This window comes from Hylaeus anthracinus, unplaced genomic scaffold (genome assembly GCF_026225885.1).
Source record: "Hylaeus anthracinus isolate JK02 unplaced genomic scaffold, UHH_iyHylAnth1.0_haploid 11982, whole genome shotgun sequence".
NCBI classification, from domain to species: Eukaryota; Metazoa; Arthropoda; class Insecta; order Hymenoptera; family Colletidae; genus Hylaeus; species Hylaeus anthracinus.
Window position 1 is genome coordinate 1022699 of NW_026534330.1, and position 17122 is coordinate 1039820.

Genomic DNA, 17122 nt, shown 5'->3' on the forward strand with positions numbered 1-17122 from the left:
CTTCGATATTTTAGCCGTTCGAAATTTTACAATGTCGCAAAGTGTACTACACGTGTGATGAATGTTAGATGATTTTAAATGACGCGAAACGATGTAGTAATGTTTCGTAGTCGAAGTGCTTTCAATTTGTTTCTAAAGTCCTGCAAATATGAAAATAAAAATATTAAGTGGTATCATTACAATTACCTGAATGCAAACATGAAATTTTCGACAAGAATCGAATTAGGTAGTCGCAAGAATAAAACACACTTTGATTACTTCGAAAGAAGATAATTCACGTTAAAAATACGTTGGGTTCAGAAATCAATAAACGATAAGTTGTATCGATTCTATTTTAAAACTTTGTACGTAACAAATTTAAACCCCTCGGACTTTCACTGCGATGGTTGGCAATAAATTCGAATCGAGTAACATCGTAAAATGGTTTTCTTTTGTTTCGTTAGCGGTCCATAAAGATCGGTCAAACGATCGCGTTACGAGCTTTCTTGCGTCCGGTTTCTAGGACAGTGTAACGCACTTATCTGTTCATCAAGCACACGCACGACATATGTGCCGTAATCTCTGCTGCTTATCGTGATTCACGATAAGGGTTATTTTTTTCGCAAGAATGAATGCGTTCGTATCGATATTATTAATATCGTGAACAATAAAACGACGCGTCTCGTTGGTTTGTTACATTGTTGCTTTCTACCGATTAAAAAAAAAAAAAATGATTTCCTATCAGAGAACAAATTAATAAATTGCGTAACGTTCTTAATATCGTACTATACACGGTGCCCCGAGGTGAGAATATTAAGAAAATATCGCGTTAAATTAAATTTTCACAACTGATTGATTGTTTCGCAACGTGAAAATTAGAGTCTAATTTAGCGATGATGAAACATTTTTCGTTATCGAAATCGAGCAATTGGAAACATCGACACCGATTTATTCTAATTTCGCTAATGCCGAAGCGTAATTAAACGTTTAGTTTTAGTCAAAACAATTTAACTTCGCTTCGACCGAAGGTTACTGGCAATATATCGATTATATCATCGTGGTACGAACGGTATTGCGTTCAGCGACGGTTTCGTAACACAAGAGACATTGGATTAAATAATTTATTAATGCAAAAATTCATTGTACATCTACAGCGATAACCATACAAGTTGGCCTCGCGCGATGAGATAACCGTACGGTCGTGAAACGTGAGATATACATAATAAACTTCGGAATATCCATTCCTTTCGTCGACTCGCATACATACATTCGTGAATTTTCGCATATCGAACGATGCAACGGAACGGAGAAATAATAAGGGGGTGAATGGATAATATAGTTCGGCGAAGAGGCGAGAAATAATCATCTCCAATGATCCGCGATCGCGATCAAACGATATGGGAATACAAATTATCGAAATCGCACTAGCTAGTTCACGAAGCAAAATCATAATTGACGGTACAAAAAATATATCGTCTCCTTAACGATATCAAGTTATTAGAGCGATAAGAAAATTTGAAATTGATTCTTTTTCTCTTCAAAAGCTTCAATTTCAATTCGATAGCTGTTCTGTACTTGCGCCAGGCCGAAAAGCATATGGCTAAACGAGCCTCGGGTTTGGTCACATCTACCGATTAAATGTCTCTCCAACGCCAACGATTCGCTTTAAATCGCGGTCGATAATAGCCGATAACACAGTCGTATCTCCGGAAGCACACCCATTCCAACGCTAATCACGCAACATTCGATCTTGACCGCTCGATTACAACTCTGCAACCTTATCGATAACGTTATTCCTCGTGCGCTGCTACATGTACCAAAAAGAAGCAATCGTTTCGTAAGACTGAACTCGTGATGCGAACAGGAGGACTCGTTTTACCCATAAACCCCATCGTGGCATATGGACCTTGCGCAAAGCCAGAGCGTGTCTAGCTCAGATCATTTCTTTCATCGAGAACTCGTTCTCTATTTAACGTCTTTTCGTCCGGGCTTCTTGCGCGGACTGATCTTCTTTTCTTGAGTGGCTGGCGCGTGCTCTTTCGCTGCGACACCTCGCTGCTGCGGCGCCGGCGGAGCATTGCTAGATCTGCGATTGAATGTCTTGTGCTCGGAGACCACTCCGTTTGTGACTTCCGGGGGTGGTGGAGGTGGTGGCGGAGGTGTCGATACTTGAAACAGGTATACGTTCATTAGTATTCGTCTACATCGGATATTATTACGCGTAATGAAGTTTATTTATCGAAATACCTGGGGGCATGGGTGGCAAAGAAGAAGATACTTCTCCGTTGATAAAATCGTTGGTTGTGCGGCTGATTGTTTGCAGCTTGGACTCTACAAAGATAAAAACGTTCCTTGTCATTTCGATTGGTTTCACGTAACGCGATTTAACGCCGTTTCTGCTTATAATTGTCCGATCGAGTATTATCACCCTTACGAGAATTATCGCGACACTATTTTAAATTTCAATTTCGATTTTAGATTATATTTATACTTGATGCACAGAAGATGCATTTCTTTTATTTATTAGGACAGGCCGTAGTAAACAGTCTACGAGACTTTTCGTATTTCCTGTTGGAAAGTTTCTTTATTCTATTGTGGTATATCGTTTCTTAGATGTCGAACGATTCATTATCGACTCTTGGACTGAAAAAGAGGCACGGTGGAACCGAGTGGTTCGACAGGAACTGATTGTTCCAGCGAGTCACTCGAACATCGACCGATGGCCGTGTAAAATGGCCAATCGTCGTCCTCGACGAATTCCTTCGCTGACGAGTAGTCACACGACTCACCCGAACTGTCCACACCTGTGATGCCTGCTACCATCTCCTCTGTCGTTGCCATGCACGTATCCTGCAATTTATATAAACAACAACAAAAATGTACGCATTACCTCTGACACTAATCTGGGATCTAATCTGAGGCACTCAAACAGTTGTACGCTAACTCGAAACGTTCTCTAATTATTTTGTTCCAACGTATCGGTAGAATTGTGCAAGGGAATCGAGTGTAACAGTTTCCTACGCGTTATTTTTCCCATGTGCGCGATTCCGTTTTTCACTTGTTTTTCAAATTTGAGAGTGATCGCTCGTTCGAGCGCATTACGTTCGTTAAATCCATCGGTGAACCGCGCGATTAATCCAACTTATCGTTCCTGATGAACTTTGACCGACGCGTTCGTAACGTGCTGCTTAAAATCCTACGAGTTTTGTCTGTTGGAATTTTGAAGTCTGACGCGAATCTCTCAACGTTAACGTTGATTTTCAAACTCTCGAGTTCAAATTGATATTTGGTTACAGTACATTACACATTTTTCCCTTTCTTCCCATTACACGTTTATTTCGTTTCTAATTTCATACATTTCATTCTGTAACGATTAAAAGCGTGTCTAACAAATATTTATACTTTGCGAACTTTTCTTTTTTAAGTTAATTGTCCCTTTTTTTCTTTTTATAATATAAACACCGATTAGTAGTATCTCGTAATAATTACAATTGGGATGTCTTAATTAGCACTATCATTATCTGCGGATAAAATGTTGGTCTGTGATAAGATAGCAAAGTGTCATAGTATTCAGCAATTATTATTAAATAATTTGAAGTTTCAGAGTTAACGAATTCAATTGATCGTTCAACAGTCTATAAGTCCATGAACATAGTAAAATATTCGTAAAGTTCAAGAATTTCTTGTACTCGTATTACGGTCATTTCTTTTTCATGCAACGAATAACTTGATTGAATAAAACAAAATAAATAGATTAAAAATCATCCGTATTCAGTTTTACTGTTAGATCAGTAATACCGGTCGCTACGCAATCCCACCTACTCTTTACTGGTTCTACTTTAAACACAAAGCGCTTAAAATGAAATATGCGTAAACAATAAATAAAGCAACTGCGGATATTGCCTTTACCTTATCAAGAGGAAATATCGTGGGCTTCTCTTTGTTATCTTTTACAATCTCTGTGAGCTCTTTTTGAACCTCCGTTACATCGGTTACAGACGTGTTCTGGCCCACCTCGTTTTCACTGTTCGATGTGCTCGATTCCGTGCTACAGTTGGTGGGCTGAAAGGTTATCGAACGACTATAATCGTGGGTTTAGAATTGAAACTTACAGATGAAGAAAGATGTATAATCCTTTTATCACAGACGTATATATTAGGTATACGACTCGATAAATTTCAAAGTTACACTATACGTTAACCGTAGAATTAGTTGGACAGAGGAGGGGACTTGTGAGGGGATTTCATAAACGAGCATTCTCGGTTATTAATTTTCACTTACATCGAAATCTGGGTCGTCCGTGCTATCTTCCAATGCAAGTCTGTCGAGCTTTGCTAGCAGTGTTTCGTTGTCAGACTCATCGCTGCTCTCTTCGTCTGAGCTCACCTGAGAGAACTTGCGTTTAGCTTCAGTGTGCATAGGACTTTCAGCTGACTCCGTGGTTGACTTTTCGTCCGGTGTTGCTACCTGCAACAATTTATCCGCTACGATATCAGACTTTGAACGATATCTTCCTTGCAGTTGAAAATGTTATCGAAATTCTAGAGACGATCTGACCTGCTCGACAACGTTGCCATTTCACGAGCAATAACTACAAAAATCTCACGTCAACTTCAACACAGATGAACGAGCATACGAGTATACTCACCATTTCGAGATCCATGCCGGTTATGCGAATTTTAGTCGGTGGAGGCGACGGTGATGACTTAGACGTGTCCAAACAAGACAGTGAAGACAGTGTCAATCTGATAGATCTGATCAGGGCTTTCTCGGTCTCGATCATCGTCAACCTCTTGTCCTACATCCATCACCGAGACTATTATCGTGCTGAGTTTAATTAACTGGCTAGCGACTGACCGAATCGAACATAGAATATTTACCACTACCGTCAAATGCCACGCTAATCACTGGGTATATTTTTGGACGCGACAAATATTATTTGTCAACGATCATGCTCGAATTTAACCAAAACTACGCAAGTTGCGGAATGAACACGGGAAAGTACAATTACGAAAACATATACGTAAATAAAAATTCTTCGATTTACCTTGTTACCCATCTTGCGCCTCGCAGATTTTATCGCCTTTATGTTCAATGCTCTTAGTCGTCTGCGACTCTTTTGCAAGAACTTTACCTATAAGAGAATTTTCTCGTCGTACAAGCGATATCGGAGTAATGTGCAGTTTCTTAGAAATTAAAATATAACATACCATTCCACTCGGTTCTATTCGTGGGTATCTCAGAACGAAAGCACCCGCGTTGAGCGCAACTCTGACGATACGCAAGATGACCAACCCCGGCAGAAATAGAATCCAAGGCAAAGGCCTAACTAGCTCTATTTTTCCAAACACCTTTCCATTCTCTTCTATATCGACAAAGGAATAGTGAAAACGCTTCGTTTGTTCGTTAGTCGACGAAAACTTTTGCTAACATACCGGCGTTGATCTCTTGAGCCGGTAGACTCCATTGCGTAGACTTCTCGACGACCCACAGAAACGAATCGACAAGCTTAAACAACATCTGTCCTAAAGTAGTCTGCGACGCTGTGACGACAGTCGATTCCATCCATCCTGTTATACTTTCCGGTGCTTTCGACGCGTTTTCGCCGCTTACAGCGGACGGAGATCCTTCATCCTCCATGTTTCAACTAAATCTAGGAGTAAAAGCAGAAGTTCTTTCTTATTTCTCAAGTACTCTACTTTTTACTATTCGATAGATAGCAACCCTAATCGTGGATTAAATTTTCCCCGCGCGAGCCTACAGCAGTTTCGACTTTGTACCTCCCGAACAGTGTACAGTTCGTCGACGGGTTCACTTGAATCAAATCTCTCTCCATTAAGCCGCAACGAGTTGGTACTAAATAAACAATAAGAAATGCTTCGATGATAATCCGCTATCGAGAAGGCATGACCTCGCCCTATCGCTTGGAGCGCAGAAACTCCCATGATCGAACGTCCCCGCTGCTAAATGCGACGTTTAATGGCAAAATAAACAAATTTTTATACGTTATTTATACAATTTGTACAATTCAGAAACACATAGTCGGGAAAGGTCCATCGCCACATCCGAGGTGAGCCAAATTTTCTTTAAGAAGCTCTAAACGTTCGATAACGTATCAGACAATTGTGTCTACGTGAAAGATTAAAATTTCTCTAAGATACTCGACAGAACAATTTTTCTTCGTGGACTTGGCGGCCGGGCAACAACAAACGGTAGAAAAGTGGCGGCAATAATTTCGCTATCGGAAAGGGGCTGACCTGTTGTTATCCGCTGGGGCGCGGAGAAACTCGTAACCAAGTGTCCAGATCGCGACATAACGCACAACGCGAAATAAAAATTGTATCTTCTCGTATGGAGAGGGAACGGAAACAGAAGATACAAGAAATGAGAGAAAATAGGAGACTCACCGAACTGTTATGTTAGTCGCACAACGATACGATCGACACGAGCTGCTCGCGACAGACTAATACACGCTCAAAGAAACACCGCAGGAGCTTGTTTTTCTGTTGTTTTGATTCACGAGGACGAACGTTGATACTGTACAATGAAACGAACTGTCTGAATTCAAACAGCCTTACTCGAAAATTTCGAAACGAAAGACAACATACGGTCAGGGCCGGCCTTATTAGGAATTTAAAAATATTTTTAAACGGATTCCTAGATTCACATCTAACATCCGTTTGAACGAATTGATTTATCAATAATATTAATCTTATTTGTGATTAGAAAACATTCGTGCAAAGTCAGTTTTACTTGACAAGAGTCGAGTAAATTACCCTAACGCGGGGCTCCAATTTACTTTCGATAACATATACATATACATAACATACCAACAACTAACGGTCAACGATTTTGAAAATATGGCTTCCACCACAATTATTTACCGTTTGATAACTAATTGCAACCGATTAAAAGTTTGGGAATAGCAGTGGGAGTAATAGTAGAAGGCAACGTTTAGCAACATTTATCAATTCCCACGTGCCACCAACCAACGCTGCGACCTTAAAAGTAATCTCACGACTATTTTGCTTGAAGATATTCGTAAGATAATATACATACATAATCAGAAAATTTGGTTTCTGAAGCGTTCAACGAAATCAACAGAATTATTTGCTACATCGGTGACGTTTTTAAGGCAGTGCACTCCCTAGAGTCCTATCGTTTGTTACCTCAACACATCCAGTAATCTGACACTCGGCGACTGGTTTCGCGTTTCGACTTTTCAGTATACATACGTAGATATAATGCAAGTGTTTACCGACCACGTAAAAAACAGTTCATTCATTCTTTCCATTCTTTAATTCAACGATATTTCATCGTCTTTTAGTCGTTAAAGGACTGAGATTAGCATCTGTAAATTATTATTATACAATGGACTATGATCGTTTTCCTTTGGACTCTTTGATTGTCGTTACAAGCGACGCCGAGATCGCGGCCACTATTAATAGAGGTAATTGCTCTTGATCGAAAGGAAACGAAGAATAGCCAGAATAAGACTACTACTTACAAGTCGAAGCTACTAGCGCAAAGCCTAACGCGATCGAGACTTTATCGAACCGCGCCTCGCGAAGCCGTACGAACTATGAACTCGCCGGCGCCGCACCGGTCGTCCGAACACGATCGACGAATAACTGGTATCGACTGACGCACGCACCCCGTGCTGGGTGAAGAAAACCACAGATCGGGATCGCAAAAATCACATTACATAACTGCTCGGAATATAACGTTACTCGGACTGAAAACGTAACGCTCCTCTCCGATCGCGGAGAATCGTGTACAAATACAGGTAGAACAGCGAAACAGTTAGGGTAGCGATACGTTTAGGACCCCATAAAAAAATATATATATATATATCGTACTTGATTTAATATGAACCCTATACACTCCAAAGGCTAGCTGCTCTAAAGCTTGTTAGAGTCTCACCCGGTCTCACTTGGTCTGAGAATCGACAAGTTGATCCCGTGTCCTCGGGATCCTCGAAGGACGAACCTACCCGTGGTCCGAGGAAAACGATGATCCTCTAGCGAACGCGTAATGGAGATTTCTGGTCAACTGATGGTCGCTGGAACGACTGACAGAGGAGACGCGTAGATCAGCGAACTCTTTCCCGGCACCGTATCTCCGTGGTTACTTCGCGATCGCGCACGTTCATGGCCACCAAGCGAAGCCTTTGAATCTGTTCTCTTCTCTGATTTTTGGCCGCATTCTAAAACACCGCGCGCGTTCAACTGTTTGCGCGGCGGTACGCGCGCGGACGTCGATCGAATAATTTGTCCGTTCCGCTACGATGCAATTGTAATTGGAGATCAGTTGTCGAAGCGAGTAAGACACTCTTATCTGAATATATGTATACGAGCCTATGTGTGTGCTACGCATTGGATATTGCTAACTCTATGCTTTTAAAGCGCCGGTTTTTACTTTTTCAGTTGTTATTGACCGCAAAGAATACCCTCTCAGTCAAATAGAACGAAAGGTATTTTTAATTATATCTATTTTGTCGCTTGGGAAGTTGAACGGAACAGAATTAGGTAAAGAAATGACAGATACGATATTGAATTCTATTAAACGTGTATTACCTCACCAATAAAGTTTCAATTTTGAAGCACATTCGCGCAATGATCACTGAATACGCACATATAGACCAATGGCGTAGCGCAAGTTAAAGTGTCATCTTCCGTCGTTACCAGCCTTTCATAGCGCGATTCACGTCCTATTCAAACAATAGTAACAATATTCGCCGCGTTCCTTATAGTTAATCCGATTCTTAAAAACCTAAAATCGATACATAATTTGTCTTTGTAAGTGAACTGACGATTTCGAGAGGTACACCAGCCATACACACATAGCAGATATGTGCATACAGGTCGCTTACGCGCCAAATTACTTTCGCTCGTTGTTTCTCATACACTCTGGCTACATAATTTTACAAATTTTCCAAAGCGAAGCGCTCCGTTGCTTCGCGATTTTGCAACGTACTTATCGGAGGATCCGGATATACTTTGCGTTTGCTCTAATAATTCAAGTTTTCTCTGTAATCTCAATGTTATCGCTGTTTAAGGCCATTCTTATCTTGAAAGACGGACCATGGAGATGCAAAGATGGCAGTACCACTCTTTCGCGCGCAACCAATAATATGCAAATAAACTCACGCATCGATTAAAATTCAACGAACCATAAGACTATCTGTTGCATCTCCAAAAATTAATGCTGGGAACCGAAGTGAATTATTATATTTGTATTCTATTTCGAAGAAATGTACATTAAACATTTTCAGTTGCCATTTTTTGTTGCATTTGCAAGTTTATAATTATGCGTTTAAAGTGAAGACATACATAAAATCGAAGATGAGAAATATTTATAAAACTTGTGAAATTCAATTTTAATGCGTTTCGTATCAGCTTTAATATACATCATTCTTTCGTTCTACGGTTGACAAAATTAATATTCTTTACAATCAGTTACGTACATCTTTCATTTTGCATAATTGCACGAGGTAAATGGCTTGAACGAGTTGAACAGCACTAAATATGCACGATAGAAGATCTATGTTTCGGAGAATTACGCGAGGTACGAAACGACAAACCAACGAGATCGATTGCCCTATTTACCGATAAAAACGTAGTGCATATACAAACAAAAACATCCACACGTTAATGAACATAGTTAACATAAAATCACTGTATAACAAACTAGACCCAGATGATCGTTAAATATCTGCATCGATAATTTTTTTTTTTTTTCTTAGTATTTCGAGACTTGTCGATGTTCGAAGCTCTACCATTATAGTAATACGATAAAGAACTATGAGAATATGTAAATTACTAACTCTGTTTCGTTCTTAACAATTACTTCCTGTAGAGTACAACTTATACGAGTGCATTATTCGACGTATCTCTATCCTAATTACGTACGAATCTCAATGAACTCGGTGAACTTTGTAACAAAATGAAGGCGTAAATGCTTAAATAGCTATACAAAGTAGCTTATTAATTATGCAAAGGGTACTGATACTGGCTCACAAACATAGTAAACTGAAACGCACTTGGACAATTTGCTGTTATTCTTTTCATAATGATTGTACAAAAAGAGAAGTTAATATTCTTCCGTATCATCGGGCTCGAGTCCGTCCCCTAATTCTTCAGGTGGTGCAAATCCTTCCTACGTGAAAGTAAAAGTAGTAACATGAATGATTCGTAAAAAAGAATCTCAAATGGTTGTTTCATATACGAACGTACCTCCGTTGCATAAAGGACTTCTAAGATTTTATTTATTATTGGCGGAGGATTATCACAATCTTGGCACATAACTTCGATATCGCGTAATTTACCGAAATAGAAATCTCTTTCCTTCTCCAATCCTTCGAGTGACATTTTTAACTCCATCACCTAAATTAAATTATACTTGTTAACGTAAAAGTATCGCACCGTTGATCCGATCGCAACTTGTCACTCTTGCTATACCTGTGCACTGAGCTCTTCAACTTTTCCAGGATCTCCACGATTTCCAATTGCCGCTGTTTTCACTTGTGGGCGATGGGTTGGAACAACTTTGTTAACTGAATTTAAAAGTTAAATATATTATTCTACGTTCTCTATACATATTTCGTTATTATCTTTAAAAATGCAAAATGATATTTACTATATTTACATAGGTATTACGTATAATTCATAAAAGGACTATAATTACTTAGTTGCAAATCTACTTTTATATAAAATTAATACTATATAGACTATAGATACTTATACAAGCAGTGCAAGTATGCTAAATGGAAGCATAACAGTCAGGAAGCGTGCATCGACATATTTATGCGTAATATATGTGAAAATCAAACAAATAAAATTAACTATTAAAATTTTTTAAACAAATTTTTGTTTAACTTGCAATAAATTCGGGATTATTGTGATACTTCATGCAACAATCAAAGGGAATGAATACTACTGAATCGTACATGATCATTTGAGTAGTTAAACGAAGGATGAACAACCAAAATTATGTTTCTTTCGAAAAGATTAAAATAATTTGTTAATATTTTAGTAGAGAACACTACAGTTTTTGAGAGACTTTTTTTGGATGGCTACCCTCCTTTAAACTTCTCAATAATGAAAAAGAAAAAAGTAAGGAAAACGAGCATAAAAACATTTTAAAAAAAATAATTACTATTATGGCTTATAGACTTGGTACTAGCTGCAAGTGCAGGAGGCGCAGTTCCCTCACCTGAAGTGAAATTTTTTCCTTACATTATTAGGACTCGCAAGTCTATTATTTTTCCGTGTGTACAATTTAAATTAATAATGCTTCAGCAAAACAGAAAACATTAACATTTAACAATCCAATATATAACTTTACCAAATAAATTTACATCTTCTAAATTATTATTTTTGTATAATTAAAAGAGACCGACTTATTGATCGATTAGCGGAAAGCCAATGTTAAGTATGTGATTATTTTGAAATCTCAATTATCTTTAATAAATTTTTGCATTATGTTTAGTGGTGTAATTTCAAATAAAACAAAGAAGAAAAAGTTGTGAAATAATGTACCAATACGAGCAGCTGATTTAGGCGAATTTGCATCGCGTGGTGTGGCGCGTTTTACGTTAGTGCCGTGCGATGCATTACTTCCACCACTACCCATGGGCTCTCCTCCTCGCATAGCAAGTGCATCGTATGGTTCTGTTCTGGAGTAGTTTACATCAAAGAATTTCTTGAACCATTGCAAAAATTCGAAGTTGTCTTGGAATCTGCCTTTCACCAGCCTATCAATTGGAACAATCTGCAAATGATTAGCAAAAAGCATGTGGAACAAAATAATAAAATAAACAAAAAATTAGTAAAATACGATAAAAATAAAGATTCAAGTAGTAAACAAATATTTAATATTTCGCAACCGATAATATGATTTATAATCGAAATAAGTACTGAAAAAAAAAAATGAAAGAGAAAACGAAGTTTAAAAATTCATGTTATGTAATTATGATACTTTATAATATTTAAATTTCATATGTCTATATAAAGATTAAAGAAAATTCAATCTGTTCTATACCCTTAAGACGATCTGTTACTCCCTGCTCAAGTGTATTTATAGACTGATAAAAATAACAAACAGTCATGATAGCATTCTACTTCTATAGTAAATAAGTGTTTTAGAACGTTTTTTTGTATTCCTGTCTCTTCTGTTCGTATAAAAAGTAAATACCGTTTATTATATTTAAAACGTATACAACATTCGGTGTTGCATAACTAAACATAATGCAAAAGTAAAACGTAAAAGTCTACTTAAACTTAAAATAGATAAATGGTATGTCAAGAAAAATACTGTGCTCTCGGATGATTTAAAATCGTGTAAGTATCTGTACATTTATGTGATTAAAATTGCAAAAGCAGAAAGTGCTTTCTACTTTACAACAATTACCCCCTAAAATATCTAGATGCTTTATATGTAAAGTGCAAATATACACAGCCAGAATGATCATTTATGCAGCATAGTTAAGTGATTTGTAGATCTCTATAAATAATGATAATAGCATGCAAAAAGCAACACTATTAAATTGACACGATATTGCTATACCCTGCTGTTGGCGAGGGACAATGTTACGTTGTTGTATATGCTTTTGTTGCATTTGTGGCTGCTTTGTTTGAGGAGGTAAAGGTACCAACTGAGGGTTCGATAAATTATGCGTTCCATCAACACCAGAACCCAATGGTATACAACCACGTGCCTCGTAAGCATCGTAGTCGCGGCCATCGTAATTCGCATCAAAGAATTTCTTGAACCATTGTAGGAATTCAAAATTGTCTTGAAAGCGGCCTTTTACCAATTTATCCACTGGTATTACCTGAACCATTTTCATAATAATAAGATTACAATTTCCTGCATATCGCAAGTCGTATAACAAAACTGTTTTCCGTGGGGCAACATGATTCCACATATCGACATGATATCTTCTCTCATTACTCAGGCTTACCTTGACATTAGTGTCTCATTTCATTAACGCACATTTGAAACTATATTTGTTGCTGAACTACATAATACATAATTTTTAAATAAGCAATTCATAATGTAAATATAAATAATAGAGGCTTAAACCGTTTCTTATTTCCTTGTCTGAGAAATATATATGCGTACATGTATACCAATAATTAAATCATAACGATAAATGCAAATGAATTGTATAGCGGCGATTGAAATAAATATTTTCAGACAAAAATCGTTCAAATAATACTTGTAATAAATATTTTAAATTGTTATTCCTATATTTACCAATTAACAACAAAATTGTATACCTAAAATTTTATACGATCTCTATCTTAAGTAAATCGCATTAATATCTTTCTCGCTTACCTTATCTACATTCATCTTTTTGAAACCTCCTTGAAGAATTTTGAAATTCTGTATGTATTCGTGCTCGAGGTTAGTTTTGAATTTAACTCTCTTCAAAGGTACACTACCAGGGAAAAGCATATCCATAAATTGACAGTAAACAGCACCGGTACATAACTCTTCGATCTTGTTGAATGATGATTGCAAACAATCATTCACCCAGGCTAACATATCGTGTCGACTCAGATTCTCCGTTGTAACATTTGTTGCATAGACGTTGACAGCCATATTGCTAGCCTTCTTTTAGTAAACGGCTGAAACATAATAAATCTACAAGTTAAATAGCGTCCTCCTGTATAACATGTTATCAGTGCATTGATAGAATGAAATATATATGTTACATGTAGAATTGATCGGTTCTAAAGTCCGTTAAAAACACAGTGGCTCGTGTAACAAATTGATCGATTAATTATAAAACGATCATACAGTGTCCCTTAAACGGTTAATTTTATAGCAGACACAAAAGGAACAACATTCCATTCACTTTTTTGGCCCGAAACACTCTCCGTCGACATATTCGGGACTCTTTCTGCGACGTGCCACGACTTCGAATCGCATATATTTCTTCGAAATGTAACACCAGCCACTGATTTAGATCTTAAAAATGTATCGAAAGTCTCTTGGAATTTCTCTAAATCTTCAAATACATCTATAATAATTTACCAAATAACGTGAAAACACCGTAACACCAATCGGGAGTGGTTCCCGCACGCAGATGACAAATGTATGTACACTAGATCGTTCAAATGCGCATACAACGGAAACTTCTAATAACGGTTTCTCCAGCAACGATTGGACAGTACACACGTACCGCACTAAATTTTATCGAGAAATTCAGGGACTTCTATACAAATTTTCCTCTCACACTTATCTTCCTGAGTAATTTATTTTTACCGTGTACTCGATAGAGGCTATTTCACCGAATTGACTGCGTAGCAACAACACTTTTACGCGTTTGTCAAAGAAATTAACAAACGAACACAACCACACTTTAAAGATTTCAGCCGCCGGTATCCAAGTTCGTTCCTCTGAGATACGTTCAAAATTGAAGAATTCCCGATATCCGTTAATGGAGGAGATCAAATCTTTGGGTGCATTCCACTCAGACAACTGATCCCGATCCATGATCCATATTACTAGAAACCACTAGACTTTACCGGTGAGCGAACCTTACTGAGCGCTACGGTGAGCGAACAGAGGAGCGACGCACTCACTAGACGTCTACTTTCGACATGATCAGAGATCAGTTCAGTCGTCACTTTTTAGTTTTTACACCATACACCTCCCAACACCTATTGGGAGAATCAAAAATAGAAAGAAAATGTCATCTAAATCTACTAGGTTGGAATATAAATGAATATCCACTAGTGTGAATGTACTATTATTCTTTATACATAATAAATATTTAAAAATAATACAATCTATAAAATTAATTTTAATTTCTCCATTTGACTGATGGTAAACGCAATGCACTTTCCGCATAGAAATATTCCTCTGATTGTTGTTGCAATTTAGTTTTATACTCTATTAACGCAGCACGATCTGCTTGCTGTACGAGAATCTAAACAATGAAAAGAATATAAGACCAATGAATTAAATCTATTATAAATATTTAGTTGAATATGTCAATACTTACATCAATGGCTATTCTAAAGCAATGCATGAGTTTCGCCAATTCTAATCGTCTTTCTGTATTGTCAATAAATTTTAAATACCTTTCAAGAATATCGGACGGTGCGTCATTTTTGTGCAATATTTTTAATACATCTTCGATGGGTAGATGAATTTGCAACTTTTTACTTCCTAGCCAGCCCTAGCAATTAGATATTGTTATTAATAATTTATCGATAAAAACGATTTAAAATAAATATTGGGTTACCTTTGTAAGAAGTAATCGATCAACGTCATCCCATTCACCGACCGATGCTCTAACTTCTAACGCAACTTTCTGGTACTGTCTAGGAGATATATTATGTTGCTGAGATAATGTTGTAGGAGACATTAAAGATCCTTCTTGTAAATTCCAATGACTTTTGCACGCGTGTCGCAAACAATCGAGAACGGAGGAATTTAATTCTATTTGTTCATTGCCATCTATTTTTGTTGCCATTTGCCATTCTAATAATGTTAACACAACTGAATTTAATATCTAAATAAACTGTTACTATGTTCAGAAAGACAATAGTTTACCAAGTAGTTTTATGTAGGAACGAACAAACGAAGCTTCATTACAATCAGTTAACGTTGAAAATTGTGTTTTATAACTATTTCGAAGTTTATTCAACAGTCTATCAGGATCTCGAGTATTTTTCATAATAATATGTAAAGTTTTCATCTAAAATGAAGTATGATATTGTAATATTGATCGATGTAAAAGTTTATGTTTGATGAAAACTTACCGCAGCATCCATAGATTGTCCTAGCATTCTGTAAAAATTGTGAATTGTTAGAAAAATAAAGAAATAAATTTTATGAGAATGCATCTAATAATACATACGTTAAAATATCGGTAATTTCATTCATCTGTAATCTCGTTGAAAGATATCGTATATATACATGTACAGCATCTGGTTTTTCAGCTAATATTCTTTGTACCAAAGATCTTTTAAGAGTTTTTGTAAGATATAGAATAATCTGAAACATTATTTTTGTATATACATAGAAAATAAACTTACCATATGTATTTCAAAAGTTATGAAAATAATAGATATTACTATCAAAATTGCGTTTCCATCTCCACTTGTTATAGCAGCATCCAATAAGCCAGTTTTAGAGGCAAGCGATTTATATTGTTCTAGTGAATATGGCTGACCGAGTAAAATCTTTCTAAGAGTTATATCTGACTGCATACCTGTTGTTTCCGATTGAAGATTTTGTAATTTATCCATTGCCAGAACTACAGAACATAAAATGTTTTACACAACTTATGCATTTTTATTATTATGCAGTCAACGATTGATACTATTAATGAAAGCAGAAACTCCTTCAACCATCGCATGCATTAGTTTGTATACGAATTTACTGACATACTGCAGGAAAGTGTTTTCTCCGATATAACGGACAGCACAGGCTTCAATGGTTGATAATCATCTGCAGTTTTTAATGCTGCCTCCGATGTTGAAGCATTGGAAATACCAGCCCATAGTTTATCCGTATCAGTCTTTGACACTCCAAACAATTGGTCCACCTGTATTGTATGATATTAATTCATTTTCTGATAATAAAAGTATATGCGCTTGGTAGTAATCGAATTAATTTCATAACCCAACCTCGTTATTTTCAAAACAGAATGATCGTTTTTCACTGCTGTACCAAAAATCCTCGTCATCTTTAGCAGAGTTCATACTTATAATACTGTACAAATGATTAATTCACTTATGCATTTATTATACGAGATCTTCAAATAATGAATATTGTTTCGATCGAATAGAATTTTTACAATTTGTCGAGCCTTACTCGACATGCGATCACAGAAGGTTAGAGTACGCGATTGATGGACACAGCCATCTAACGGTGAATAGACTGAACTAATTTTTCGACGGTATGTATACAGGGTGTCCCAGAACTCCTGTAAGAACCGGAAGTGGAAGGTAGCTAACACGATTCTAAACCATAATTTTCTGCACAAAAATGTCGACGGTGTTTGACGGTTCGATTATCATCTCGTAGGCGCAGAGGTACCCCTTTCATGCGGCAACCTGTGCTAACCGGTTTGTTGGTTCGGTTGCTATCTTGTAGGCGCAGATATGCCCCCAGTATGCGG

At 37.1% G+C, this 17122-nt stretch overlaps 3 protein-coding genes across 15 annotated transcripts; all 3 read right to left on the bottom strand.

Moving 5' to 3' along the window:
• Positions 1–1086: 1086 nt before the first annotated feature.
• On the bottom strand, positions 1087–8226 carry LOC128886008 (uncharacterized protein DDB_G0284459-like). Of its 8 annotated transcripts, none has more exons than XM_054140502.1 (10): positions 7913–8226; positions 5415–5632; positions 5190–5344; positions 5027–5113; positions 4628–4777; positions 4261–4446; positions 3889–4041; positions 2769–2829; positions 2227–2310; positions 1087–2147 (listed from the first exon to the last, which is right to left on the bottom strand). In XM_054140502.1, the coding sequence occupies exons 2-10, from the start codon at positions 5617–5619 to the stop codon at positions 1945–1947; spliced, it is 1284 nt and encodes a 427-aa protein (XP_053996477.1). In that variant the 5' UTR covers positions 5620–5632; positions 7913–8226; the 3' UTR covers positions 1087–1944. The 8 variants fall into 8 exon arrangements, with proteins under 8 accessions (XP_053996477.1, XP_053996472.1, XP_053996471.1 ...); XM_054140497.1 differs by having other exon boundaries at positions 7903–8225; XM_054140496.1 differs by lacking the exon at positions 7913–8226 and adding an exon at positions 7487–7672.
• A 304-nt stretch (positions 8227–8530) lies between these two features.
• On the bottom strand, positions 8531–14511 carry LOC128886014 (microtubule-associated protein RP/EB family member 1). Of its 5 annotated transcripts, none has more exons than XM_054140515.1 (7): positions 14254–14506; positions 13321–13613; positions 11520–11751; positions 11137–11193; positions 10440–10534; positions 10215–10364; positions 8531–10137 (listed from the first exon to the last, which is right to left on the bottom strand). In XM_054140515.1, exons 2-7 carry the CDS (start codon positions 13585–13587, stop codon positions 10072–10074), a joined length of 867 nt encoding a protein of 288 aa, XP_053996490.1. In that variant the 5' UTR covers positions 13588–13613; positions 14254–14506; the 3' UTR covers positions 8531–10071. The 5 variants fall into 5 exon arrangements, with proteins under 5 accessions (XP_053996490.1, XP_053996491.1, XP_053996492.1 ...); XM_054140516.1 differs by lacking the exon at positions 14254–14506 and adding an exon at positions 14023–14243; XM_054140517.1 differs by lacking the exon at positions 14254–14506 and adding an exon at positions 13701–13939.
• Positions 14512–14731: 220 nt separating this feature from the next.
• On the bottom strand, positions 14732–16858 carry LOC128886010 (spermatogenesis-defective protein 39 homolog). 2 transcript variants are annotated; one of them, XM_054140505.1, is made up of 9 exons: positions 16629–16858; positions 16390–16546; positions 16074–16255; positions 15857–15993; positions 15759–15786; positions 15550–15694; positions 15239–15477; positions 14996–15172; positions 14732–14920 (listed from the first exon to the last, which is right to left on the bottom strand). In XM_054140505.1, exons 1-9 carry the CDS (start codon positions 16701–16703, stop codon positions 14795–14797), a joined length of 1266 nt encoding a protein of 421 aa, XP_053996480.1. In that variant the 5' UTR covers positions 16704–16858; the 3' UTR covers positions 14732–14794. The 2 variants fall into 2 exon arrangements, with proteins under 2 accessions (XP_053996480.1, XP_053996481.1); XM_054140506.1 differs by lacking the exon at positions 16629–16858 and having other exon boundaries at positions 16386–16528.
• Positions 16859–17122: the final 264 nt, after the last annotated feature.

Excerpts from the sequence above, each read along its gene's own strand:
- LOC128886008 (XM_054140502.1), bottom strand. The coding sequence starts at position 5,619 with ATGGAGGATGAAGGATCTCCGTCCGCTGTAAGCGGCGAAAACGCGTCG. Across the intron at positions 4,778-5,026 it reads GGCGCAAGATGGGTAACAAG|GACAAGAGGTTGACGATGAT; the intron begins GTAAATCGAAGA and ends TGATGGATGTAG. Across the intron at positions 4,447-4,627 it reads CCGGCATGGATCTCGAAATG|GTAGCAACACCGGACGAAAA; the intron begins GTGAGTATACTC and ends AAATTGTTGCAG.
- LOC128886014 (XM_054140515.1), bottom strand. The coding sequence starts at position 13,587 with ATGGCTGTCAACGTCTATGCAACAAATGTTACAACGGAGAATCTGAGT. Across the intron at positions 10,365-10,439 it reads TTGAAGAGCTCAGTGCACAG|GTGATGGAGTTAAAAATGTC; the intron begins GTATAGCAAGAG and ends AATTTAATTTAG. Across the intron at positions 10,138-10,214 it reads AAGTCCTTTATGCAACGGAG|GAAGGATTTGCACCACCTGA; the intron begins GTACGTTCGTAT and ends ACTTTCACGTAG.
- LOC128886010 (XM_054140505.1), bottom strand. The coding sequence starts at position 16,703 with ATGAACTCTGCTAAAGATGACGAGGATTTTTGGTACAGCAGTGAAAAA. Across the intron at positions 15,695-15,758 it reads GACAATCTATGGATGCTGCG|ATGAAAACTTTACATATTAT; the intron begins GTAAGTTTTCAT and ends ACTTCATTTTAG. Across the intron at positions 14,921-14,995 it reads GCTTTAGAATAGCCATTGAT|ATTCTCGTACAGCAAGCAGA; the intron begins GTAAGTATTGAC and ends TTCATTGTTTAG.